This window comes from Acomys russatus, chromosome 7 (assembly GCF_903995435.1).
Source record: "Acomys russatus chromosome 7, mAcoRus1.1, whole genome shotgun sequence".
Taxonomy (NCBI): domain Eukaryota; kingdom Metazoa; phylum Chordata; class Mammalia; order Rodentia; family Muridae; genus Acomys; species Acomys russatus.
In genome coordinates, this window is record NC_067143.1 from 61,855,227 (window position 1) to 61,881,285 (window position 26,059).

At 48.6% G+C, this 26,059-nt stretch overlaps 1 protein-coding gene across 1 annotated transcript in view; it reads left to right on the plus strand.

Annotated features, from left to right (window-relative positions):
• Mical2 (microtubule associated monooxygenase, calponin and LIM domain containing 2) overlaps positions 1–25,465 on the plus strand; it is a 224,421-nt gene extending 198,956 nt beyond the window's left edge. Inside the window, exons 27-31 of the mRNA XM_051149233.1 lie at positions 3,180–3,260; positions 5,929–6,022; positions 18,253–18,352; positions 22,391–22,464; positions 25,234–25,465. Coding sequence (XP_051005190.1) covers positions 3,180–3,260; positions 5,929–6,022; positions 18,253–18,352; positions 22,391–22,464; positions 25,234–25,418 — 534 coding nt within the window. The 3' untranslated portion in view covers positions 25,419–25,465. The remainder of the gene's footprint in view (positions 1–3,179; positions 3,261–5,928; positions 6,023–18,252; positions 18,353–22,390; positions 22,465–25,233) is intronic.
• The last annotated feature ends 594 nt before the right edge of the window (positions 25,466–26,059 follow it).

Sequence of the window (26,059 nt, forward strand, 5' to 3'; positions counted from 1 at the left end):
CACACACACACACACACACACACACACACACACACACTGGCCTCGGAAGCCCAGTGCTGTTCCCCCACCCCCACCCCACCCCCCCCCCCCTACCCCGGCAGTATGGGACTAGAGCTTGTCCCTAGGACTAGGAGGAGTGGAGCACTACATGGCAGGTCCTCGCATGCTTCTGGGGTGGGCAGCGGAGCAGTCCACTGCTATGGCACTGTTTGTTTTTAGAGCAGCGAGCGCCTGGTGAGGGAAGGGGAGAACCAAACTTACTCACTCACACTCACCTTTCCCATATCTAGCAAGAGAAGCTCTGGCTTCAGTTTGTCATGAGGGGGTCGGGGTGAGGCTCCAACTCCCTAAGGTGCATGTGAGCAAGTGGGTGCTTGCTCACACACACACGGGGGAGGGGCAGGGATCTTTCTTTCTTTCTTTCTTTCTTTCTTTTCTTTCTTTTTCTTTCTTTTCTTTCTTTCCTTTCTTTTCTTTCTTTCTTTCTTTCTTTCTTTCTTTCTTTCTTTCTTTCTTTCTTTCTTTCATGTAGGCTTCTTGAGTTAATTCAATCCTCACCAGAAATGAATTGTATGCGAATTATGTTATGCTGATTTCTGAGGGTTCCTCACGGGCCCCTCATCCCCTCAAATGACCTCCGAGTTAATTCTACATTCAAATGAGACAGATCACAGCCTCCATTTTCTTCACCCTCATGGAGGAAGCACAGGTTAGCACTGGCATGTGGAAGTAGCAGAACTGACATATCCCCCAGATAGCCTCCCAAACAGCTCCTTGCCATCTTGCTGCCCTAGCGCATGGCCTTTGTCACTTCAGAGTGCCAGGTGGGAAAAGCACGCCCATGCCCATGCCACCTCCATCTAATAGGCCCCGCCCTTCCAGGAAGCCTTCAAGCAGGTGGGGAGGGTTTGGCCTCTAGGTCTCGGTTTCTTTGGCTGCATTCAGGTGGGGCCCCAGCACAACAGAGGCTGCTCAGCTGAACCAAGGCACAGGAAGCTGGAGGCAGGATGCCTGAGACAGGAGACTTGTGGCAGCTGACCCTTGCTTCTTCCTTCCTCTTCCGGGACTGCTGTCTTCTTGCCCAGCCCTTGGCCTCTCTCCTTGACTCTACACCACCACTGCTGCTGTGAACATAATAAAGAACCCACGTGTAAGGGTCTGAGTGCTTGCTAGAATGTGCTTTAAATTGAATGTAAGGAATTGCTTTCTATCCTTAACCTTGCGTTTTGCTCTGCTGACTCTTAAAAGAGTGTGTGTGTGTGCGCGCGCGCGCGCGCGCGAGTGTGTGAGCGTGCTCACATTGAGGATCAATGAAGATCAAACCCAGGACCTCACACATGCTCAGCAAGCATGCTGCCACCTAGCTACACTCCCCACTCTGGGGAGGGGATGCTTCTGGAAGGCTTCATGCACGACTGTGGTCTACCCCTCTCCAGATGTCCTAGTTTGCGTTCTTTTGCTGTGATGAACACAATGGCCAAAAACAGCTTGGTGAGGAAAGGGTTACAGCTTACAGTCTGTCATGAGGGGAAGTCAGGACAAGAGCTAAAGGCGGAAGCCTGCAGGCAGGAACCAAAGAAGAGGCTGTGGAGGAATGCTGCTTACCAGCTTGCTCTCCATGCCTTGAGCAGCCTGTTTTCTCATACAGTCCAGTACCAACTACCCAGGAGTGGCACTGCCCACAGTGAACTGGGCCCTGTCCCATGTCAATCATCAATCAAGAAAATGCCCTCCAGACTTACCTACAGGCCCTCTGTTGGAGGCATTTTCTCAATTGAGTTTCCTTCAGATGACTCAGCTTGTGTCAAGTTGACAAAAGACTAACCAGAACACCAGAATGTGCAATCAGGTGCTTCTCCTATGGGCCCTACCACAGAGCAGGGGCCCTTTACTGCCTCGGACCTGGCATAAGGAAAGGCAGGATTACCTCCTGGAAAATACTCACCTGGGCTCAGTTCCTAGCTCTGCCCATTTCTAATTGTGTCGATTTAGGGAGGTTGTCCTTTTGAATTTTGACGTCCATGTTTGCTTTTGTTTGTTTGGTTGGTTTGGTTTTTATTTATTTATTTATTTATTTGGTTGGTTGGTAAATTTGGGTTGTTTGATTGGTTGGTTTGGTTTTTTGGTTTTTGGAGACATGGTTTCTCTGTGTAGCCTTGGCTGTCCTGGACTCTCTTTGTAGACCAGGCTGGCCTCGAACTCACAGAGATCTGCCTGCCTCTGCCGCCCGAGTGCTGGGATTAAAGACGTGTGCCACCACGCCCAGCTGATGTGCATCATTTGTGGAGATGTATATTGTGAGGGATAAAGGAGACACCATAAAGTTCATTGTCTGACACACAACACTGTACAAATGCTAGGATTTACAGTGTGGGGTCATGTGCACCTGAGGTGTTTGTAAATAAACAAATCGGGTGTGTCTGTGTGGGCGGAGTGAGATCAGCTCGGGGCGGAAAGCACCAGTGATACCCAGCACCTCTCACCCTGGCCTCGACTTTCTCCAACATCCTCACTGATTAATAGAGGGGCCTCCAAGCTGAAGTCCAGAACCTGAGCTTCTGCCTGGAGGTTATCCCAGAGACAAAGGTGGGAGCATGCTGTGACCTAAAAGCCAAGATTTCCTCCCAAAGATCTTAAGGATTCTCAAAATTCTAGAAGAACAAAGTCCACCCCTGAGATGGAGCACTTGGGAGGCAAAGACAAGTAGATCTCTGTGAGTTCAAAGATAGCCTGGTCTATGTGGCAAGTTCCAAGCTAGCCAGGGCTACATTGTGAGACCTTGTCTTAAAATAATAAGGCTAATGCTACTGCTGCTTCTGGTGATGATGGTGATGGTGTTGACGACACAAAAGTCAAGTGGAATGTTGACTTCAATTTATTTTTAATTTTTTATTATTAATTTATTCTTGTTACATCTCAATGGTTATCCCATCCCTGACTTCAATTTTTTTATTCCCAGCTTAATTCTAATGCCACGTGTGGACAGTGACATATTTCACACAGTACAGAGACGGGTCACTGTCATCATTGCAGAAAGTTCTATTAGATGCCATTGTGCTAGACGCTCAGCAGTGACTTGGGGCTATGCCTGGAGAGGGCAGAGGGCTATGGTGAGGGTTTGTAAACTTTAAGCCCTTCTTCTTAGCTTGTTTTCCCCCCTTCTCCATTGGTTTGTATAGGAAAAGGTACTCAGAAGAAGGAGGAGGCTGGAGAAACAGCTGGCTAAGCAAGAAGAATTGAAGAGACTCCATAAGGCTCAGGTCAGGACGCAGCAAACAGAAGGATGGGTGAGGGTGGGAAAGTCTGTCGGGAGTCTGTCTGCACTTGGGGGGATGGGCCAGAGGAAAGTGCGCTTCCCTTTTCTAAGAAGGTCCTGGCTCAATCCCCAGCAGGGCTCCGAGGTGAGGAGCTCAGGGGCTGACCTATTCCCATCTGTTGTTTGAGTCCTGCAAAGTGAGGCTGGCACGTGGCCTTGGCTGTCATCACATGCCCCCAGTCCCTCTAAAGCAGTGGCCTTGGTGGTGTCTTCAGTGAGGACAGAAGCCATCCACCAACCCCTTGACTGGGTCTGTGTCACCAGTGAGGACAGAAGCCATCCACCAACCCCTTTACTGGGTCCCTGATAAACTGATAGCTCCTGGGCTCTGACTTGATTTCAGGATTAGCTGAAAGCATAAGCACCTAGCACTTCCTAACCTGGTGATTTGCTCCAAGCATTTCTGCCCATGCAGGGCTGACTGGCTCTGGCACAGATGAACAGCATGAAGTAGACGGCGTGAGCACTGTCCCCTCTCCCCTAGGGACTCCAAACCGAGCCATGAAGAACAGTTGGACATTAGTATGGAAGGATTTAGACCGATCACACCTGCTGATCCTCACGGCATTCTGTATCTTTCCCCACTGTGCCCTTTATCTGGCCAGGAACTCATGTGCAGTAGTCAGCTTTCTGTTACTGTAACAAAATGCCCAAGACAATTAACTGAAGAAGAGGGAAGTTTTGTTCGCATTTATACAGTCACATTAGTCCATGGTCAGCTGGTGCCATTTTGCTTTGGGCCTGTTAGGGGCACAGCACATCGTGGCAGGGAATATGGGGTGGAAGCAGCTGTTTACCTCATGGCTCCAGAAGCAGAGAGCCTGAGAGAGGGAGGGGGGGCCTCAGATCCCCTTCAAGGGCACACTCCTGGTGGCCTAAGTCCACCTTCTAGAAGCTTCACTGTCTCTGGGTTGCACCCTCAGCTTGGAACCAAGACTTTTAATTAAAGCAGACTTTTGGAGAACGAACAGTGTGTTTGCCTGCTTGGGCTTCCATACCCTGGGTAGCTCAAACAACAGATGCTTCTTTTCTGCAGGCTGAAAAATCAAAATGAAGGTGCTTCAGGCTGGGGCTTTGCCAATGCCTTTCTGCCTGGCAGGGAGACAGCACCTTCCCACTGCATCCTTACATGGTCTTTTTGAAGTGGGAGGACGAGGAGGGGGCGGGGGCTTCCTCCCTTCGTAACTTCAGTGGTCTCCTAAAACACTTTGTCTCTAATATAGTCACCCTGGGAGTTAGGGTCTCAACCTATGAATTTAGGGACAATTCATTTTATTCCAGAACAGCATGACAGTCAAACCGTATCCCTTCCTTAGCAACTCTACTCTTATCAGCAAGAAGAGATGGCTTGCTGGGCGTGGTGGTGCATGCCTTTAATCCCATCACTCAGGAGGCAGACGCAGGTGGATCTCTGTGAGTTCGAGGCCAGCCTGGTCCAGAACAGTCAGGGCTGTTACATAGAGAAACCCTGTCGTGGGGAGGGAGGAGAATGGGGGCTGGGGTGGGGCCTTTATCAAGACACAATACTCTTTCAAAAGCAACAAAGAAGAGTATGAATCAGGTGTTGTCAGCAGAATTCCCTTCTAATTTATGTTTTTGGGGCTTCAATACTCAGAGCTGGGGCATGAAGAGCCAGAGGTGGCTGCTCAGGCCCTGTTTGGGTCCATTGGTGCTAGGGGTGCCTTCACCGTCACGCCTGTGATTCCAGGGGAGAGTTAGAAGCATGGGAGTTGGGGGAGAGGGAAGCACACAGATGCACCACCTTCCGGATGGTTCATGATTTCTTTACTGTGCCCGTTCAGCTGTGTGTTAGGTCTGTCCTGCCAAAGGTTGTGCCGCTGGGTAGCCCAGTGCTTGAAAACACAGGGAGCTGATGGAGATGAGCAAAGCTAACCAAAAAAAAAAAAAAAAAAAAAAAAAAAAAAAAAAAAAAATTGACCTTGCTCAACTTTATTTCCTAAGAGACACCAAGAGAGGAAGTAACAGCTAGCAGGGAAAGTGAACACGCCCTCCCAAACCAAACGTGTTGTTTGTGGAGCTGTGAACCTTACGGGCTCAGCACCTGGTGTTCTGCCTTCATCACTGGATGATAACAGAGCCACGGGCACTTCTGTTGTGGCAGTGTCCTGGGCCTCACCAGCAGTGCAAGGCAAGGACAGGTGCTGTTTGTAGCTAGGGTGGGGTTCAGGGTGATCCAAAAAGGGTGAGCTCAGGGGTCCCTTTTCAGGGTTCTGCTTCCCACAAGATAGAACCTGAGCCCCCTAGCCTGTGATGAAGGGACAGCCCTGACCACCAAGCCCATGGCCACAATCCAGAACTCAGGAAGATCCCTTAGCCAGCCAGGAGCCTCTCCCTTAGGGCTGCAGTGTGGTGGGCCTTGTTAGAGGGCGGTTTTGACTCCTGTGGACATCAACGGCTCATAAACAGATGCTGTGCTCTGTGGCTCACCCTGAAGATGGAAGCATTAAGGCCCGGAGCTGGGGAGCTCCACGGTCTCTTCCGAGTGAATTAGGTTAATAACTACTCTAGTGACAGCTAGTAGCAGGTTCATCCCCTTCTTGGGCTTCGACATCTACAGAGGCCCTTCATGACATGTGCTCTTGGTCTTGCAGGCCATCCAGAGACAGCTAAAGGAGGTGGAAGAGCGGCAGATGACATTGGAGACCCAGGCCGTGGGGCTGGAGAAGGTGCTGAGAGGAGAAGCAGGTACCGTCGGCAGGTCCACGGCTGCAGGTCCACAGCTGCAGGCCTAGGTCTGGGTCTAGAGTCTGAGAGGAGCACTGGCCTTGCATGGGGGGGAGGACAAAGAACACTCAACACCTGCAGGGGATAGGTCAACACAAACAGATGATGCTAAGTCTGCTGCCTTGTCCTTTAGGGGGAAAAAAAGATTTACTTATTTTTTATTTCATGTATGTGGGTGTTTTGCCTGCATGTATGTCTGTGCACCATTGAGTGCAATGTCCACAGAGGCCAGAAGAGGGCCTCAGGGTCCCTGGAACCAGAGTTAAAGATGGTTGTTAGCAACTCTGTGGATGGTGGGAATCAAACCCTTGTCCTCTGGAAGAGCAGCAAGTGCTCTTAATCGATGCGTCGACTCTCCTGTCCCATGCCTCATGAGTTAAGCAAGAAGCTGCTGCTTCGCTCTGAAACTCCCCCTGGGATCCTCTGGAGACTTCTATCTGCATGAATGATCTTTGAAACTCAGAGGCTAAGAGAAATCCAGGAGGAGTATTCGAGTGTTCAAGCAATTTTTGTAATGAAGTAAAGCCCCGAGTTCAAATCCCAGTTTTTGGGAGTGGCTCAAATGGGTAAAGTGCTTGCTGTGTAAGCATGAGGACCTGAGTTCAAATCCCCAGGCCACATGTACAAATCTGGGCACGGCAGCCCATATCTATAACCCTAGTACTGGGGAGATTGAGACAGGATGATCCCAGGGACTTGCTGGCTGACCAGTTTAGCCAAAAGGAACAAACAAAACAATGGCTCCAGGTTCAGTGAGAGATTTTGACTCAGAAATAATGTGGAAAGTGACCTAGGAAGAGACACACCATAAACTTCTGGCTTTCATATGCATGAGCACACAAGTGAAGTGCAGGAGTATACATGAGTGTGCATGCACACACACACACACACAGGCACACACACACACACACACACACACACACACACACACACACACACACACCTATTCCTCAAAAGAGCCCTGGACAGGGTATACGGGATGACACAGAATCCCAAGCACAATGCGTTCCTTTTCTTACTGGACCACACTGTGGATGTCCTTATGCAGAGAGCCTGCACTGCATCACCTGGAACAGACTTTCTTTGCTATGATGATGATTGCTTCTTGCTGCTGCTTGGACAGAGTCTCTGATATCTCTCCAGCCACACTTGGCAATTCTGGTGGTGTGAGCTGCCCTCGTTTGGTGCTTTGTATAATATTCCCAATTAAGGAGGCTCTAGTATTCGTCTTTAAGAACCTCTTGTTGTAGTGAGAAGCCTGGGAGTGAAAAGAATTAAGCCAGCAAAGGTAGAATGTCTTAGGCGTTGCTACCAACACATCGCTGATATGAGGCACAGTGGGAACCATGACTCAGACATGTCACAGAGCCTGTGATGGGCCAGGGAGGCTGGCCAGCTGTGGTGCTCATGGCACAGGTATGAGCGTGGTCCCCAGAACTCACCAGGTATGATGACTCACACTTGTAATCTCAGGCCTTATAAAATGGAGGCAAACAGACCTCTGGGGCTCACTGAGCAGCCGAGCTTAACTGGTGAGCTCCATGCTCTAAAGCCAAGGTAGACAGCACCTGAGGAATGAGGTCCAGCGTAGACCTCTGCCCTCTCTGCCCTGCACACATGCACACACACACACACACACACACACACACACATACACACACACGTGCATGCACCTTTATGCCCTCACATACACATGGACTCTGTATTTAAATTTGTTTCCCTTCATGCAGAGTTAGCAGTGAAGGGATGGAACTCAGCCAGCATATTGCTTGCCCAGCAATTGATGAGGTCCAGGGATTCCTAGCACCACAAACAAACAAAAACCTATTACTCAGTTGGGTGGACATGGTCCTTTGAAAATCACTCACTCAACCGCTCAGATTCCTTACCTGAAAAGTGGCCTAACCCCCACAGTACCTGGTCATTTTGAGAACTCAAGCACCAGTGGCATCTATCCAAGTCTCCCATACATGTAGACAGCCAACAAACACCACCCATCAGTCTACAAAACATTCTTGTCTGCAGAAGATACTTTAAAGGAAACACCTGTCTCCACAATCTCTAGATCTGCCGGAAATTTGAGTCGTAGACACCACCAAACATTTAAAGTTCATTCAGAGCATCTTCCCCCTACCCCCAAGTCTTCAAAATGTGAGGAGAAGGAAGCCATTTTGAGCCATAATATGGTGGCTCGCTATCAGCTTCATCACAGGCGAATCAGGCCAGCCGAAAGATGGATTCTGTTTTTCCCCCTTTCTATCCTCAGGAAATGAATGACCTCTTAGGTTTATAGGCCTTCTTCTCATTGGGTGACCTTGTGATGGTGACAGGTGGAAACCAACAAAGAGCTAAAGACAAAAAAAAAAAAAAAAAGAGTCCAGTCACAGAGAGCAGCCTCAGAGGAAACCAAGTGGAGGCTTGGCCATCAAAACGAAGACATGCTAACTTACAGTAGCATTGGCGCAATGGCCACACTCCACTGCAGTTCAGTAGTCTGTGCAGTCAGTCCCTTGAAGAGATTGCCCTGCCGCTTGGAGAATGACCGATGCTTATTGGGTTAAGTTGTATTTGAGCTGGCCTCTGCTGCTCCCATTCAAGTGATTTAATGAGAATTATTTAATAGGTATTATTAGGATAATTAGACAATGATCACAGTTAGGCAATAATATTGAGCTATCAAGGTTGTGAATAACCAAATTTAGAGGCAGGCCTGCAAACAAGGAGTGGGCTGCGGCAGCTAGGCCCTCTGTGATGACTGGAGGCAGCCTCAAAGGGTCTTTTGTGCCTTGCAGTTATTCATTAGGGCCCATTGAATTGGAGGACTGTGCAGGGGTGCAGGGTGGAGGGGAGCAGACCAAGAGCCCTGCCATCTAAGTGAAATGAGCTCTTCATTGTCCTGACAACAATTCTGGCTTTCTTTTAATTTCTTTTTTTCCCAACAGCCAGAAATGAGTGCCCCCCCTGCACCCCCACAAGCATGGGGTCACCCGCCCCCATTTGTTCAGGAAAAGGAAACAAAGTGAAGCAGAGAGCTAACCATCCACCCCAGATGACAAATCCAGACACACAAGATGTCTGTGCCTGTGGTGGGCATCTTGGCAAAGGCAGCAGAGAACGCCTATGGTCTCCTGTACCCAAGTCACTGATGGAGCAGGATCCTCAGTGACCTGGACTCCCTGAGCCCCCACCAACTTTGTCAGCTACTTAGACTTGCCTAGGTAGAGAGACACTAGACAGTGTCAAATGTCATGATATGGCCCTACAGTCGACTACCATGCAGATTTAGGTAGGCAGGTGGAGTCTGAGATTTCTTCCCACATGTGGAGACAGGTGAGATTGATGGCAAGATGGCAAAAGAAAAGCGGCTTCAAAGGATGACCGGTTTATTCCCCACACCGCCTTGCTCCTTTCAGCCCGCTGCCTGCCTACATTGGGTAGAGCAATGCAGGTGCAGGAGGCTGCCAGCAGAGGGCAGCAGCACATACATGATGAGTGATTTCGGACCCAGCCTAGACAGGAAGAGAGAAGTAGTTTGGCTGCAGCTACTCTGTGGTTTTCATCTTGACTGCTGCTGAGGAACCCGAGAAATGCCAGTTTCCTGCCCCATGTGCCAGTGAGGGATTCTGGATGGAGCACAGGGATGAGTCAGGTGTTCTTGAGAGGATCTTGACATCACCAGCATTCTGCAGTTACTGCTCTGTCAAACTTTCCCATCTGTAAAATGGGACTAATAAACCCTCCTTCTAGAGATGATAGAGATAGGTCAGAGAGTACATGATAAGGTCGTGGAGGAGGGTGGATCGGTTGGTAAAGTGCTTGCCGAGCAAGCCTGAGGACCAGAGTTCAATCCCCACATCCTCATAAAAACCTTGGTATAACAGCCCAAACCCAGGGCAAGAGGACCCTGGCGCTGGCTGACCAGTCAGTTTGGCAGTACCATGAACCCTACATCCCAGTGAAAGACCCTGTCTTAAGAAGGTGGGACTGCATGTGGTGGTGCACGCCTTTAATCTCAGCACTTGGGAGGTAGAGGCAGGAGGATCTGAGTTTGAGGCCAACCTGGTCTACAGAGTGAGTTCAGGTAAGCTAAGGCTACGCAGAGAAACCCTGTCTTGAAAAACAAACAAACCAAAAATTAAAAAAATAAAAAAAGGTTGAGGAAGATGCCTCGTGTCAACCTCCGACCTTCATGAATGCACGTGTGCATGCACACGCGCACACACATACACACACACACACACACACACATACAGGATAAGCAAGATCATTTTAATGAAGCACTTGATAACCTGGCCTGTCTTAGAACATCAAATGGGTGAATTCTTCTCTTTCCTTTTGAGTCCCCCATCCTTATAAATCCCAGTCAGGTAGCCAATCATTGCTCACCCATCCATTCACAGTCATTTAGCTTTCTCTTCTCCAGACAGAATCTCAGCTGCCTTCCAAAGACATGTAAGGTCCATGAGCTTCACATGTTTGTCCCTATAAGCATCTTGAAAGGAGTTACACTTAGTGGCTCAGGCTTGTAATCCTTCTCAGGAGGCAAAAGCAGCAAGAGGATCACAAGTTCAAGGCCAGCCTGGGCTACACGGTAAACCTGACTCACAAAGGAGAAAGAGGAGGAATAATTTCAATGTAGATATTGAGAATTTGTGTTACATGGACATACTTATAAATCTCATGTGTGCATAAGGGCGTTCATGTCGTGGCACGCAGAGGGCAACTTGCGGGACTTGGTTCTTTCCTTCTGCCCTATGGAGGCTTAGGTTGTGAGGCCTAGGTTGTGAGGCTTAGGACGAGTGACATCTCACCAGCTGTCGGGTTGTTTTTAAAGCGAGTGTGTGTGTGTGTGTGTGTGTGTGTGTGTGTGTGTGTGTGTGTGTGTGTGTGTCCAGCTCCTCATGGAGGCCCAAAAGAGAGCATTAGGTCCCCTGGAGCTGACGTTAGAGGCAGTTGTGAGTTGCAGGGCGCCAGCCAGCAAGTGCTCTTCCCCACTGAGCCAGCCCGCCAGCCTCAGGGTCCACTTTCCTCCTCACTGCCGACAAAGCAGCACCTGGGCAGTTCAGTAAAGAAGACAAAGCCTGTGGTAGGGAAGGCTGCCCACTTGACAGCCAGCCATCACTTGGGCATGGGCTCTGGGGGACAGATGTCCTTCAGATAACCTCTACAACTTCTGCTTCTCTGAGTGGAGAAGCAGTGAGTCCAAGGGCAAGCTGACTTCCACGCGGCTGACTGTCCCGCCCAGCAGGACCAGTAATTACGGGGTCGAGAGGGGAGCCATACCTGAAATGATGAGACGAGAAAGGAAGAGGCGAGACCAAGTAGCGTTCCTATCAAGTTCTGTTTATTGAATCAAAAGCAAAAGCTTATGTGGTGTGGAGGCAGGAACTAAGCAGTAGGAGGGGCCCGAGAATATCTAGCTAACTATCTCTCGGGAAGTCCTGAGCTAACCTGCTAAACAACATCTGCAGAAGCTGAAAGGAAGTTATGCAGAGGCTGAAAGAAGGAAGTTAGCTTTGGAACGGGGCATCAGTATTTTTTCATAGTCAGTAGACTCTTTTAGCCTTGAATGACCCCGGGCTGGCTCCGAACAGCTGACTTCTGGGCCTCCCAGAAGCAGTAGATTGGAGTTAACCTTGCATTTAAATAGAACATTGTCAGAAAGGAACCAGACTCTTACAGAGGTTCTCCAGGAGTCATTCAAATCCAAAAGCTATGGAAGCAAGCCAACAGTTTGGCCCAGTTTCCCCCACATCTGTAGAAGCCATTGCTGAAGTTCAGCACTCCCAAGAAGGGGTGCTTGTCATTCGTTGCACAGCAGACAGCAGGAGCAGCAGCATGGCGGTACAAGACACCTGTCCCCAGGTCACAGGGTGTGACACAGTAGGTTCTGATAACACATCAAAGCTAGTGCCATCGCCAGGGAGCACAGGATAACGAGTACAGCAGCCTTTATCCCAAGCAGGAAATGAGTGGGCTGTCAGTCAGTGCAGCGTGGGCTTCTGAGCTACGCACGGCTCTCTCCTTGTGGAGTCGCAAAAGAGGCCCCGGGCTTAGGTGCTTAAGCCTTGTGCTTTGCATACTTGCAAAGACACACACACACACGTGCTCCCATTGCACAGAAGACAGCCTTATTTACAAGGATCAGTAGCCAGGTGTTACGTGTCCGTTGTCCTACCATGAAGACACAGGTGTATCCAGCGTATGACCCACGGCTGCTTGCGCCCAGGACAGCCCAGCACAAATCATAAAATCAGACTGTGGGACTGGGAGGTTGTCTGCGTGTTTGTTGGGTCTGTAACTCACAGGTGTAGTTCTCTGGAAGAAACTTTGTAAATGGCGACATCAATGTCGCAATGTCAAAAGGTTGGCCACTGACCTCTTTGGCAGGCTGTGTTCAAAGACTAGAGACAACCCTCTTGAGTTGATTGTTTAAAATAAATATGTACAGGAGAAGTGATCAGGGCAGACAAAGATATGACAGATGTTCAAAAGATAAAATAATTCAATGAATCATTCAGTTGATTATAAGTGTGTGTGGCACACTACCAGGCTAAAAATTAAGGAAATCCTTGTGATGTTTTCAATAGTGAGAGCAAAGACCATCTGTAAAATCTTAGTACCCATGGCCCAGTGAGCTGGCTCAGGGGTTTAAGACACTCACCACCACACTTTGTTCTGATAACCTAAGTTTAGTCCCCAGAACCCACATAGTAGAGAGAACTAGCTCCCACAAATTGTCCTGTGACCTTCACAGGTGTGTGTGCGCGCACACACACACACACACACACACACAAACACACACACACACGATAATAAATAAATAAATGTAATAAAAAGTTCAGTACCTACTAAGAACTTTAAAAAAAAGTCTTTCAGCATTACAACTTAGTCCCAAAATCCTACAGCAAACATCTCTGGAACATCATTGTCATATGCAAGGCCCTATGGGAGACAGTTACACTCTAGGCTCTAGGGCCTGGGCCTGATAGAGGCTTCTGTGAAGGCAGCCAGTATGAACTGAGCCAAGAGCTGATAAGAAATCAGGAGACATGGGTTAACATGTAGTACAATTGGTAAAGCACTTGACTACTGTGTATGAGGCCCCGATTTCAATCCCCAGCACCCCAAATAAACAAACACCAGAGCTCAAAAGACCTAAGCCACAGCCAGTCTGAGGTCGATGCCCCACACAGTGCACGGAAGGTTCTGTCACAACCTCTCTAAGGCCAGCCAGCGTCAGCGAGTGTGGCCAGGGTGTTACCGAAACTGCAGTGGAGATTAAATTGGGACTCCTCAACTGCAGTGGAGATTAAATTGGGACTCCTCACAGATTCTAAGGAGGCAGGGAAAAAAATCACATGCAGCAAACAAGCCTGGAGTTGGAAAAACCACACACCAATCCACGGTCATGGAAATGGCAGCACCTAAAGAAAACCAGCATGGGGCTGGAGAGATGGCTCAGTGGGTAAGAGTGCTACCTGCTCTTCCAGAGGTCCTGAGTTCAATTACCAGCAACCACATGGTGGCTCACAACCATCTATAATGTGATCTGGTGCCCTCTTCTGCAGATAAAGTACTCATATACAATAAATAAATACTTTTTTTAAAAAAAGAAAAAGAAAACCAGCACGACTTTAAACAGATTACACATCTGTTTGTTATCTCTCCATTCAGAAACAAAAAAACAAAAAAAAAACAAAAAACAACTGAGGTCTATATGCCAGCGCCCCAGGTCAGCAAAGACGAGGCTAGACCAGGCTTAGTGGCTTGAACTCAACCCAGAGAGTCAGGACTTTCAGTAGAGACTGTCATAATTTGCTTTGCGTTTTGAGAGCAATCAGGCAAAATTGGGTCAGTATAAATGACAATGAAGAACAAGTTGCTTTGTGTTGAGCATTAGTTTGTTTGGTCCATTGGTTGGCTGGTTTTTGAGACAAACATCTGTAGCCCAGACTGGCCTTGAACTTCTGATCCTCTCGTTCCACCTCCCGAGCACTGGGATGCCACCACATCCAGACACTGCATGCTGACTTCACTATGGCAAATGGAACTGTTCCACTGTGTCTAAGAAGTTCCAGAGCAAAGAAACTTGACAACAGGACCCAGTGGAAGATAAGAGGAAGGGCCAGATAATTGAAGTGTCTTACTCCTGGCCTTCTGACCACATCCCTCTAGCTGCAGCCTAGCCCCAGGTGAGAGGACTCACAGCCCTGTGGAGGAAAGGCATTGACTGTAACAGCTGCAGCCACTGAGCCAATGGCCGACATGGGAAAGCCAAGAGCCTGCGTGGGCAACACACACTCCCTTCTTTGTGGGCGATCCATGCCACTGCGGGCGTTTCCATTGTATGAGCAGGAAAAAAGTATTAGTAAGTTGCTGCTGCTGCTGGTTTCACGTTGATAGAAAACACAGTGCTAGCCGTACGCCTAGACGCAGGAAGAATGGCTAGGGAGTTTTGCAAAGGGGCAATTCCCAGAAGGATCACTGTGTATGGAGCATGTGCTGAGCGTTTCCCACGCACTGTCTCTTTTAACGTCCCTAAGCAATGTACGAGGTGGCGCTGTCAGCATCCTCACTTCAAAGCAGAGGTATGAAGCGACTCGCAGAATATCACAGGGCTGATTGAACCAGAAGTCCATGCCCTTTTCACTTTGCTGACAGGAGAGGAAGTGCTGTCTAAACTTCACAGGACCCACAAGGGCAGAAGGTGGTAGGACAGTCAGGAAGTGAAAATGGTGGACAGACGTTTCAGTGAGCTACTGGAATTAAAAAAGCAAGATATGCCGGCACTCGGGAGGCAGAGGCAGGCAGATCTCTGTGTGTTTGAGACCAGCCTGGTCTCCGGAGAGTTCCAGGACAACCAGGGCTACATAGGAAAAAAAAAACTGTCTCAAAAAAACAAAAAGAGAGGGAGGGAGGGAGTAGGAGGGAGGGAGAGGAAGGGAGGAAGGGAGAGAGAGAAAAGAAAAGATTCCCCTGTATCTGATGCTTCGAGAAAGCAGGTTCCCTGGTATCTCAGTTACTTTTCTGTGATAAAATACCTTGACAAAATAAACTTAAGAGTTTATAGTGGCCGGGCGGTGGTGGCACACGCCTTTAGTCCCAGCACTTGGGAGGCAGAGGCAGGCGGATCGCTGTGAGTTCAAGGCCAGCCTGGTCCACAAAGCGAGTCCAGGACAGTCAAGGCTACAGAGAGAGACCCTGTAAAAGAGTTTACAGTCAGAGGGATTGAGGACATCGTGGTGGGGAACGTGTGCGTGATGCTAGAGCAACAAAGGCGTGGTGGCAGGAGTAAGCCTGACTGGTCCATTTGTATCTGCATCCAGGAAGCAGAGAGTGAACAGGAAGTGCAGTTAGCCTATAAAGCCTCAAGGCCTGTCCCCAGTGACTCGCTTCCTCTATCGAGGCCTGACCTACCAGAGGTTCCACAACCTCTCAAAACAGGTAGAGAACCACGTGTTCAACTACATGAGCCTCTGAGGCACATTTTATGTTCAAACTATAACACCTGTAAAACTTAACAAGAAGCTGTATCTACAGATTTCCCCTACAGAAGGGACTTTGTGTACAAAAGAACAGACGGCTTTAAAAAATTGAACCAAAGCCCATGAAATCCCAATTAGTGTATTGATAAAGGAAAATTAAGTGGCTCAGTTCATCTTGAGCATGTTTGCTCTGCATGTGTCAGGGGGAGTCATTGTGACACGCAGGGAGGCCCACCATAATAAGACATAAGATGGGAGCAAGGACATAGCATCCAGGACACAAACTGAAGTAGATCAGGTGGGTCGGTGTAGCAGAGCAACTGAATTTGAAAAACAAAAGCAAAAGATTCCCTACAGACAGCAAAATAGTGCTTTAAATCTGTTTCTTTTGGACTGGGGACAAGGAAGGGGAAGCCCAGGGCTGGTGGCAGATGGTGCCATGTTAGACGATAAAGAGAAACAGCACTTCCAACTCGCAGCTTTTCTGTTTTCTCTATCGTGGAAAACGGTTCTTAATATAGAAACATTAAACAAACATCTAGAAGAAACTGACTCTGAATAGATGATAAAATGGGAGCTCTGTGAGTTTAGATTCTTTTTTTTTTTTTTTTGAGACAGGGTTTCTCTATGTGGCTTTAACTGTCCTAGACTCGCTTTGTAGACCACCAGACACCAGCCTCGAACTCATAGCAATCCACCTGCCTCTGCCTCCTAAAGTGCTGGGATTAAAGGTGTGTGCCATCACTGCCCGGCCTCGGTTTTGATTTTTCGAGACAGGGTTTCTCTGTGTAGCCTTGGCTGTTCCTGGACTTTCTTTGTATACCTGGGTGGCCTTGAACTCACAGAGATCTGCCTCCCCGAGTGCTGGGGTTACAGGTGTTGCACCACTGCACCTGGCTAAGAATTTACTATTTTTAAAGTTGAGTGTGTGTGTGTGTGTGTGTGTGTGTGTGTGTGTGTGTATACAGGTGCCACACTGCTCTTGCAGAAGACAGGAGTTTATTTCCAGCACCCGTAATAGACAGTTTACAACTACTTACAACTCCAACTACAGAGCATCCAAACTCCTAGACCCAAGCGCACTCACATATACTCATCCACACAGAAAAAAAAATTTTTTTAAAGAGAAGTGTCAGTTGTATAAAATAGTCAAAAAGATTTCCCTTTAACAGAAAAACAAACAAGGAGGTATTTAATTCCTTTTAGTTAGTTAATTGGTTAATTGTTAGGTTTTTAAGACAGGGTCTTGCTACATAGTCCAGACTGGCCTGGAACTTACTGTGTACCCCAGGTTGCCTTTGAATTAATTATTGGTGCTTTTCCTGCCTCGGCCTCCCAAGTGCTGGGCTATCGGGCGGGCGTCCCTCTCCACACGCAGCTTAACAAGATGGTATTTAATGAGATGCGTATGAAGTCTTGACTTGGGTTAGGAGAAGGATTCGCTACCTAAACAAAGCAGGGAGCACTGCTGCACCATCGCTGCTGTGGAAGCTGGGGTTTGTGAGTGATTTGAACTCCAGTGACCAGGGCTGTGCTTGGGAGGCAGCGGCAGGTGGATCTCTGTGAGTTCAAAGCCAGCTTGGTCTACAAAAGTGAGTCCAGGACAGCTGGGGCTACACAGAGAAACCCTGTCTCCTAAAACCAAAGAGAGAGAGAGAGAGAGAGAGGTAGGTAGGTTGTCTGTAACTCTGGATCACAGGACAAAGGTGGGAGAGTCCTCCGCCCTCCTCTATTTTCCCAGAGGATCACTTTGTTGTGGTCTGAGTTGATCTGATCACAAAGAGTATCAGACAGGATTGTTTGATAGATACACGGGAATTGTGTCCACTCTCTTGAGATAGCTAACATAACATACCCCCCTACCCCTGACTTTGGTATAAACCAAATTAACAAAATGCCTTTGCAATCTTGAATTAGGGGCTGAAGAGAGGGCTCAGTAATTAAGAGCACTGGCTGCTCTTCCAGAGGACCCACGTTTGATTTCCCAGCACCACATGGCAGCTCACAGCTGTCTGAAACTCCAGTTCCAGAGGCACTGTTGTCCTCTTCTGGCCTCTGTGAGCACCAGGCAAGCACATGGCACACGACTATGCCTCTGTTCAATAAAGGGGACTATCTGTGCCGTAGTAATTAGGAATACAAGCTTATCTCCCCCTGAGACTCAATCCTAATTGCACTTTTTTTTTTTTTTTTCACCATTTGGCTTTTCGTCAGGAGAGAGAAATCCAAAATGCCAATCACCAGCCTATGATCAAATGTGGTGTGAGCATCCCGGCCTGGGTAGGGACCACACAGCACCTGGGCACTCTGTATGAGGTTGATTTGCAGAGGGGTGAGGAGGATGAGGAAAGGGCACCAGCAGGCAGCTAGGGCTTCTCCGTCGCAGAAACATACCTCAGGTTTATGGACACACAAGTAGGCAGGAGATGAGTCCTTTATAGTAGGGCATTAGTCATTACAGGCATGTGACCTTGGATTTGAAGTAGCCATGGCCCTCGTGCCCAGAAGGACTCCCCCAGAGCAGGCACAGGTGGGTCTCATTTTCGATGCCCATGACCTTGAGGCATCCACAGGGTGCCAGGAACTGCTTTCCTGCTGAGCCCTGCTTGCCGCAAACATGGCCCGCTAAAGTGGCTTGAAAGCAGTTTGATCATGGGGCGAGAAATGCCAATCTAACCCATTTGTCCTTGATTTCTTAAGCAGATTCAGGGACACAGGACAAAGACCAGCTTTTGCAGGAATGGTTTGAGACGGTTCTGGAGAAGAATAGATTAACGCGATGTGAGTCGGAGCTACAGATCATGTAAGTAAGGCAACACAGATAGCAGTGAGTGCTAACAGCCCTGTGGCAGGAGTGGGAAGGCTCACCGTCCTTGGCTGGAGTCCCAGGGTTGTTCTCCTTTGTGCATACGGAACAGTGATTGAGGCAAATTGGTATTTTGTGTCTTGCATATCATGCTGGCATTAGTAGAAAGGCTCTTTAGTTGTCCGCTCTCTCTGCGGAGTTCGGTGGCTAACATAGGTTTCAGTAGCAGGTCAGGAGCTAGAAGGCTGCCTGGTCCATTTGCGACCCCCAATCACACACTGTCAGTAGAGAAGCTGTGCTTGGCCCCTGGGTGTGAGTGATGGGAAATTTGTTTGACCACTTCCTGGTAGTTTTAGCAAAAGAAGGGCTGAACCCTGGGTGCCTGGGATCTGTCTGTGTGTCTTCTTGGAGAAACAGCTGGGGGCCTGGTCAGAAAGAAGGAGCATGGCTCATCACGTGTTTCTACAGCAGACAAAGAGCACCATACTCACCAAAATTTGAGTGAGAGAGAGAGAGAGAGAGAATAGCATTGGGTATAAACCACCAAGCTCCAGAATTATGCTGGGTGTTTTCATTTACATTGTTTCATTTTCACTCCAACCCTGAGAGGTCATCTGGGGGACTTTAGACGGGGTCCACTCTTCCATGCCAGGGGTTCTGAACCAGAAATAGGTAAGCTATCCAAACATTCCCTTCATTATTAATAGTGACCAGTGGCTGATGATGAGACCCCAGGCAGGCTTGCTAACTCGTCTCTTAGGGCCCCTGACAAATTATTACCAAGTAGATGACACACAGCAATTGAAACATCTTCCTTTCAAAAGTCCACATGAAGGTATCGAAGAAGCCTCATGTCCCCCAAAAGTGTTCACAGAGACTCTTTCCTTGTCTCTGTACTTTCTGTGGCTCCGGGCATTCCTTTGGTGATGCTTGGGTCACTCCAGCCTCTGAGGTCTCACAAGACCTTCTCTGTGTGTCTGTGTCTCCTCTATGCCTGCCTCTTAGAAAGTCTTCACGTTGTATTTTTGGCTCACAGATATAATCTAGGATGTGACCATCTCCAGGTCCCTAGCCATGTCTAAGAGACCTCCTTTAATGTCACATTCGCTATTTCCAGGGCTCAGAATGTAGACATGTCTTTTCTCTTCAACCCATTACAATAGCCAAATCTTAGAATTGGATATCTTTGTTTTGTTTTGTTTTTGTTTTTCAAGACAGGGTCTCTCTGTATAGCCTTGACTGTCCTGGACTCACTTTGTAGACCAGGCTGGCCTCAAACTCACAGGGATCCACCTGCCTCTGCCTCCCAAGTGCTGGGATTAAAGGCCTGCACCACCACACCCGGTGGATGTATCTTATGTAATGAAAAAAGGAAGTGGACCTACTTGAACCTCAGGGGAAAGCCTTTTTCCTAGACCTCAGGTCTGAAGAGTGGAGGGGGGGGGGGTGCTATCCCCAGAGGCCATTCGGCAATGGCCAGGAAGTTGTGTTTGGTGGTCACACATGGGGCTGTGACTAAAGGCTAGTATATACCAGCCGAGGATGCCAAGCTTTCCTCCTGTAATTCCCAGGACAGCCCCTCCTCCCACCAACAAGGAAGCAGCAGCCTAGAGGGTTGATGGTGTCAGCACTGTGTCAATTTACCAAGGCCCACAGCAAAGCTCAGGGTACTTGAGAACACATGCTTCTGAAGACAGGCTAAGCCTGGGAGTGAAGGAAGAGTGACGTGAACGTGCCTCATCTACCTCAGAGAGGGGATGGGAAGATTGGAGGAGGAGGCTAGGAGTTACACTCTACCTTTCTCCACATACATGGAGGGGAAGGCCAGGCATGGAGAAAGGGGGCGAGATCCTCGCTAGCAATCACTTGCTTCTGAACTATATTTTTTTTTTTTTTTTTTAGCTGATGAGTATAGTAAGCCCCAGAGGAATTAAGTAATATGTCTATATCCACCTAACTACAAAGTCCTTATATGCAGCCATGCAGTCTGCACTGGGAGTAGGTCTGAATTAGAAAGTCTTTTCAACAAAAACTTATTAAGAACATCTTCTTTATAACAGGAAACTCAGCTGCCAGTATCTATAGAAATAGATGCAAGCCTAGAATCCTAGCACTTTGGTGGTTGGGGGGGGGGCCGAGGCGGGGGTGGGCCGGGGTGGGGTGGGGGCGGGGCATGCAGAGAAATGAGCACGTGGCACAGTGGCAACAGGGAAGCCCATCAAGGGCTCCGTGAAGGATGCAGGAGTCTGTCTTGGGGAGGAGGGAGGCCAGCTGTGGCTGCAGGCCAGAGCCAGCAGCTTCCCTAGAGAGCATCCTGGCCATGGCCCTCCTCCTCAATAAGAAGTCAAATAGGACAATCCTGGTGTGTCCACTGGGATAGAGGCACGTTGGAAGGTAGGATTTGGTTGGAGAAAGACCTGTATGAACAAGGAGAGGTATCTTAGAGTGACATATCCGTTAAGACTCTTTGGGATGCTAAGTGCAGACAGATGAGTGGTGTGTGAGATTCCTCAAGGCTGACACCTACGAAGAATGCGAAGACCAGCAAGGAGACGGGTAGCAGCAGAGTCTTGGGCCCTTCTGAAGTTCTGATTCTTTGTAAAAACAAAACAAAACAAAAACAAAAACAACAAACAGAGGAGACTCGGGCAGGAGAAGTTCCGGACGTGGTGTAGCTCCGAATCTCAACCGAGCCACAGGAGCATCAGCGTTGAGGCAACCCATCCGAGCTTCCATGTTTGGAAGGACTAGTCAGCCAGCTCTCCCATCTCTCCCAGAGGCTAGGAGTCACCCAGGAACAACAGGGCTTCAACATGACAGTGCAGCTGATTTGACAGCAGCCTCCATGTCACTAAGCCTCTCCCAGAGAGTTCTCTCTGCGATCATGAGCTGCCACCATTCAGAGCTCCTACAGAGGGCCCAGAGATGGTCAGTGTCAGTAATAAGGCAGAACTTCAGCCCAAACAACTTTAGAAGTGAACGTAGTGCAGGAGGGCTGGGGACGTAGCTTAGCTGATAGAGTGCTTGCTTAGCACACACAAAGCCCCCGCTTCAGTCCCCAGCACCACTGGTGTAGTGGCACACCCCTGTAATATCAGCATTGTATGTAGGGATAAAAGGGTGGGGGCGGGGGTTGGCAGGAAAAGCGGAAGTTCAAAGTCATCCTTGGTGGCAGGACAAGTCTGAGGCCAGCCTGAACCACACGAAACCCCCATCTCAAAAAAAAAAACAAACAAACAACAACAACAACAAAAAAACCAACCTAAGAAACAAAATAGGAAAACCGATGGCAAACAACAGGGTAGAGTAGACCGACTCCCAATACTGTCACAGGTGCACATGCAAATACAGGTTAGATCTGGAAGAGAAAGTCCCAACAGGGAGGGCCGGAGGGCCCTGCCCATTCCCAACCCTTGGCCTTTGTGGCTCAGGTACAGTGGCTCTGCCCACCTCTTCTCTCTCACCCTTTAGCTTCTGTGAGGGCGCATGTACTGCTGTGTGCTTTGAGCCCTCGGGGGACACTCAGTGCTTTCCCCCTCAACACTTTACTCTCTCTACAGTCTTTTCTTTAGGACCATGTGACTCTATCACCACATCTGTCAGGACCCTCATTTCTCTGGTGAATTCCAGAGTGGCATTTGGGAGTCCCCCCACCCCTAACAATGCCCAGGACCAGTATTTGGAAAGCTACTCAGCCAGAAATGCCTGGAGCATCCCCAGGCTTTGAAAAGTCACATCTCCAGTTGGCTTTCAAAGAGGATTCTGCCCCATTCTCCTCTATTCTGGTCCCCGCAGAGGCAGACCCTAAAGAGCAGTTTGGTAGCTTTCGACATCCCCACCTCCCATTTGGCTCATCTTCTCTCAAACCCAGCATGTCTCAGCCATCTTTCTAGGCACCTCTAGTGGTCCCCACAGTAGTGGTGCCCTCTATTTAGATATATTAAAATATGCCCGCTTTGATGGGGGACTGGGTCCCTCCATTCTCAAGACTCCATATAGTCCCTATTAATGGCTGGAACATTTTCTTGCACCCAGGGCCCAAGAACTAGAACTAGAAGATCGTCAGAGCCGGCTAGAGCAGAAACTACGACAGAAAATGCTCAAGGATGGTGAGTATGGGGCATATTTGGGGGCCCCCCTTCCCCCGCTGAAAACACACGCGCATCCCAGGACATTCGAACAAGTCATGCCACAGATACGAGTGGAGAACCCACCCCCACCCCCACCTTGCATAGGCACCAGTCTGAGACTCAGAGGAAAGCACAGAGCCTGCCTGTTCCTTGTCCACCCCTGAAGCCCCTTGCCCCCACAGTTGACGTCATTCACCTGTGAGGTCCACATTTCCTTCACCCCATGTGTTGATAGGAATAAAGCAATTTATCTGATTTTTACATTGATTTATATTATGGTATAACCTTGTGTAGCCCAATCTGGCTTTGAACACCCAGTGCTTCTGATTTTATATATTTATTAGTTTTCTCATGACCGTGACCAAATACCTAAAGAGGGTTTTATTTTGTCCTACAGCTTGAGGGGATGCAGTCCATCACAGCTGGAGGGCTTGGTGATTGGTGGTCTGTGGTAGGAGGAACACACAACACATATCTACTTTTAGCAGATATGGAACAGGAAGCAGGACCGGGTTTTAGACCTCACTTCTCCCCTGACAGTGACCCGGTTCCTCCACTAAGGCCTCGCCTCCCAAAGGATCAGAAAGCCTTCCAAAACAACGCCACCAGGTCAGGAACCAAGCGTTGAAGCACACGAGCCTATGGGAGAACATTTTCTATTAAAACCATACAGCTCAGCTTCCCACCTGCTGGCGTGCCAGGCATACACCACCGTGCCCCGCAAGCACACTGTCCATGTATTTTCTTAGTTATCCATTCACTTAGCAAACATCTTTGGAGAAGGTAGTCTAGGCTTGGCACACGGCAAAGACCAGCCCCTCCTCACTGGGAAGTTGTGATCTCAGTGGGGAGACCGATAGCCAGATCCATCATCAGGGGTGACTGAAAAGTTGTTGAGGCTACAGAGGAAGGCTAGCCTGGCGCCACTGGACAATGGAAATGGTAATAAGAATATTAAAAAAATACATATATATGTGTGTGTGTGTGTGTGTGTGTGTGTGTGTGTGTGTGTGTGCGTGTGTGTATTCATTCGCTGCTGTCATGGCTGGGACAGCAACATGGCACCGTGTATGAAACAACTGTCCCACCAGCATTTTATGCATTCATTGGCTCTAGCCAGGAGACTCTGTTGTGTGCCTGTGGGTGTGTGGGCCAGATATGTGAGGACTCCCTTACGCTGACATTGTACAGGTCTAAAGAAACAAAGATACTTCTAGATCTCTTAGAACCAGCGTTATCCCAACCTTACTAGGTGGGTTGCCTGGTAGTGTGCATGCCCATCACATATGAGATGTGATACCAGTTTTTAAAAGATGTATTTAGGTATTATATGTAGTGCTCTGCCTGCATGTGCACCTGCAGGCCAGAAGAGGGCACCAGATCTCATTCTAGATGGTTGTGAGCCACCGTGTGGTGGCCGGGAATTGAATTCAGGACCTTTGGAAGAGCAGCCAGCGTTTTTAACCTCTAAGTCATCTCTCCAGGCCTAGAAATAAAAATTTTTGTTAAGTATTTTATCCCCATTTTAATATGTGAAGGCCAAGTCTCAGTGAACAGAAATAATGAGCTCAAGGTGAGAGCTGGCCTCTGATTTAGCGACCTCTCTCCCTCCCTCTCTCTCTCTCTCTCTCTCTCTCTCTCTCTCTCTCTCTCTCTCTGTGCCTCCCACGTGCTGGGATTACAGGCATGCACCACCATACCCAGCTCAGACTATTTCATTTCTTTTTCCTCTTTTATTTAAGAAACTGCATTTTTATTTGTATATGCGTGTGGGCTGGGACCACGCCTGTCACAGCCTATATGTAGAGTTCAGGGGACAATTTGTGGGAATCAGTTCTCTCCTTATACTGTGTGGGCCCTAGGAACTGAGTTAGACGTGGCAGCAAACACCTTTATCTGCTGAGCCATCACTAGGTCTAAGAAACCCTAGAAGGCCACACTGTGTAGCACTATTAAGAAAGGCATACAAGCCAGCCATAGTGGTGCATGCCTGTAATCCCAGCAGCAAAGAACAAGAGAGATCTTGCCTACAATAAGGTTGAAAACAAACACCAACTCCTCAAAGTTGTCCTTAGACCGCCACACTCATCCCATAGTGGTGCAGGCCTATAATCCCAGTATTTTGGATCCAGAGGCCATAGAATGAAGAGTTCAAGACCAGTCTTATATACCAAGTTTGAGTCCATCCTGGGATACAGGAGATCGTACACATGCACACACAGACACATACACCCACGGACGCACATATACACACACATGTACATGCACACATATATACATGCGCGCGCACACACACACACACACACACAAAACAAAAGGTACAATTTATCATAATGTACAAATGACCAAAGTGTTATTCTCATTGGCATAGGAGCCCCTGACGCAGCAGTTTGCTTTGCTGTGGCTCAGATGTGCTTAGAAAAGCAGCTTTCTCCTGTGCCTCCTCCCCACTACACACACACACATACACCCACAGACACACACTTGCATACACATGTACATGCACACACACAAAACACACGCGTGCGCCTGCACACGCGTTCTCAAGGTGAAATCCGAGCTGACTCCTGCACAAAGCACCTACCTTTCTCCTCTGCGGCTTTAGGGGCCTTGCCTTGGTGTTAAATTCACTTCCTCGGAACCACAGGACATAACAACCCCAGAATCACGTGAACCCCTGCCCTAAGGACTCTCCTGGCCCCAGTCTTACCCGAGCACTGATTGGTGGTTTTTTCTCCTTTTCTTTAGAAAGCCAGAAGGATGCGAGCGACCTGAAGGAGGAGCAGGAAATATTGCAGGAGATGATGCAGGTGATTGAGCAAAGAAACGAGCTTGTGGATTCTCTAGAGGAGCAACGCGTCAACGAAAGAACCCAAGACCAGCACTTGGAAAACTTTGCTCTCTCCAGAGGCTGTCGGCTCAGCAGGACTTGAGGGGCCCCTCCCCCTCTGAAGTCAGGCAGCCAGGAACTCCACCCTGAATTTAGACTCTACAGATAAAAATAAAAATAAATAAATAAATAAGTCTCTCAAATGAGCTCTGCATGCTAATTCACATCTGTAATCCCTGCTAAGAAAAGCTGAGGCAGGAGGAGTGCTGTGAGTTCCAGGCCAGCCCTAGGTTGTACGAAGAGACCCTGGCTCAAAAAAATGAACATCCCTTAGAGTTTCCCAAGCTTCCCCCCCCCCCCCCCCCCCCCCCCCCCCGCCGAGTGAAAATGGTGACAATATATAACGAAACAATGACAAAGGTCCTTGGACTTGGCAGTGCCCAAGAGCCAGTCCTGGAGTGGAGGTGTTCTTGGCAGGTGACCAGTGTTGTTTTCTCCCTGGAAAGTCAGACAGACTTGACCCCACCCTCACCCCCTCACCTCCTCCCTTGCTGCCTTGGTTGGTTTTCTTTGTTCATTGAGTTGCATGTTTTAAGGCTTTTAAGAAATACCTTTTCATTAATACGCCCATATTTGTCTTTTTTGCATGGCTGACCAGTTTCCAAATGTCAGGGCGCAGCAGCAGCAGTTTAAAGATTAGCTTAATATTTAAATTGTGTTTCCAGAGAAAGCAGAGAAACCCTG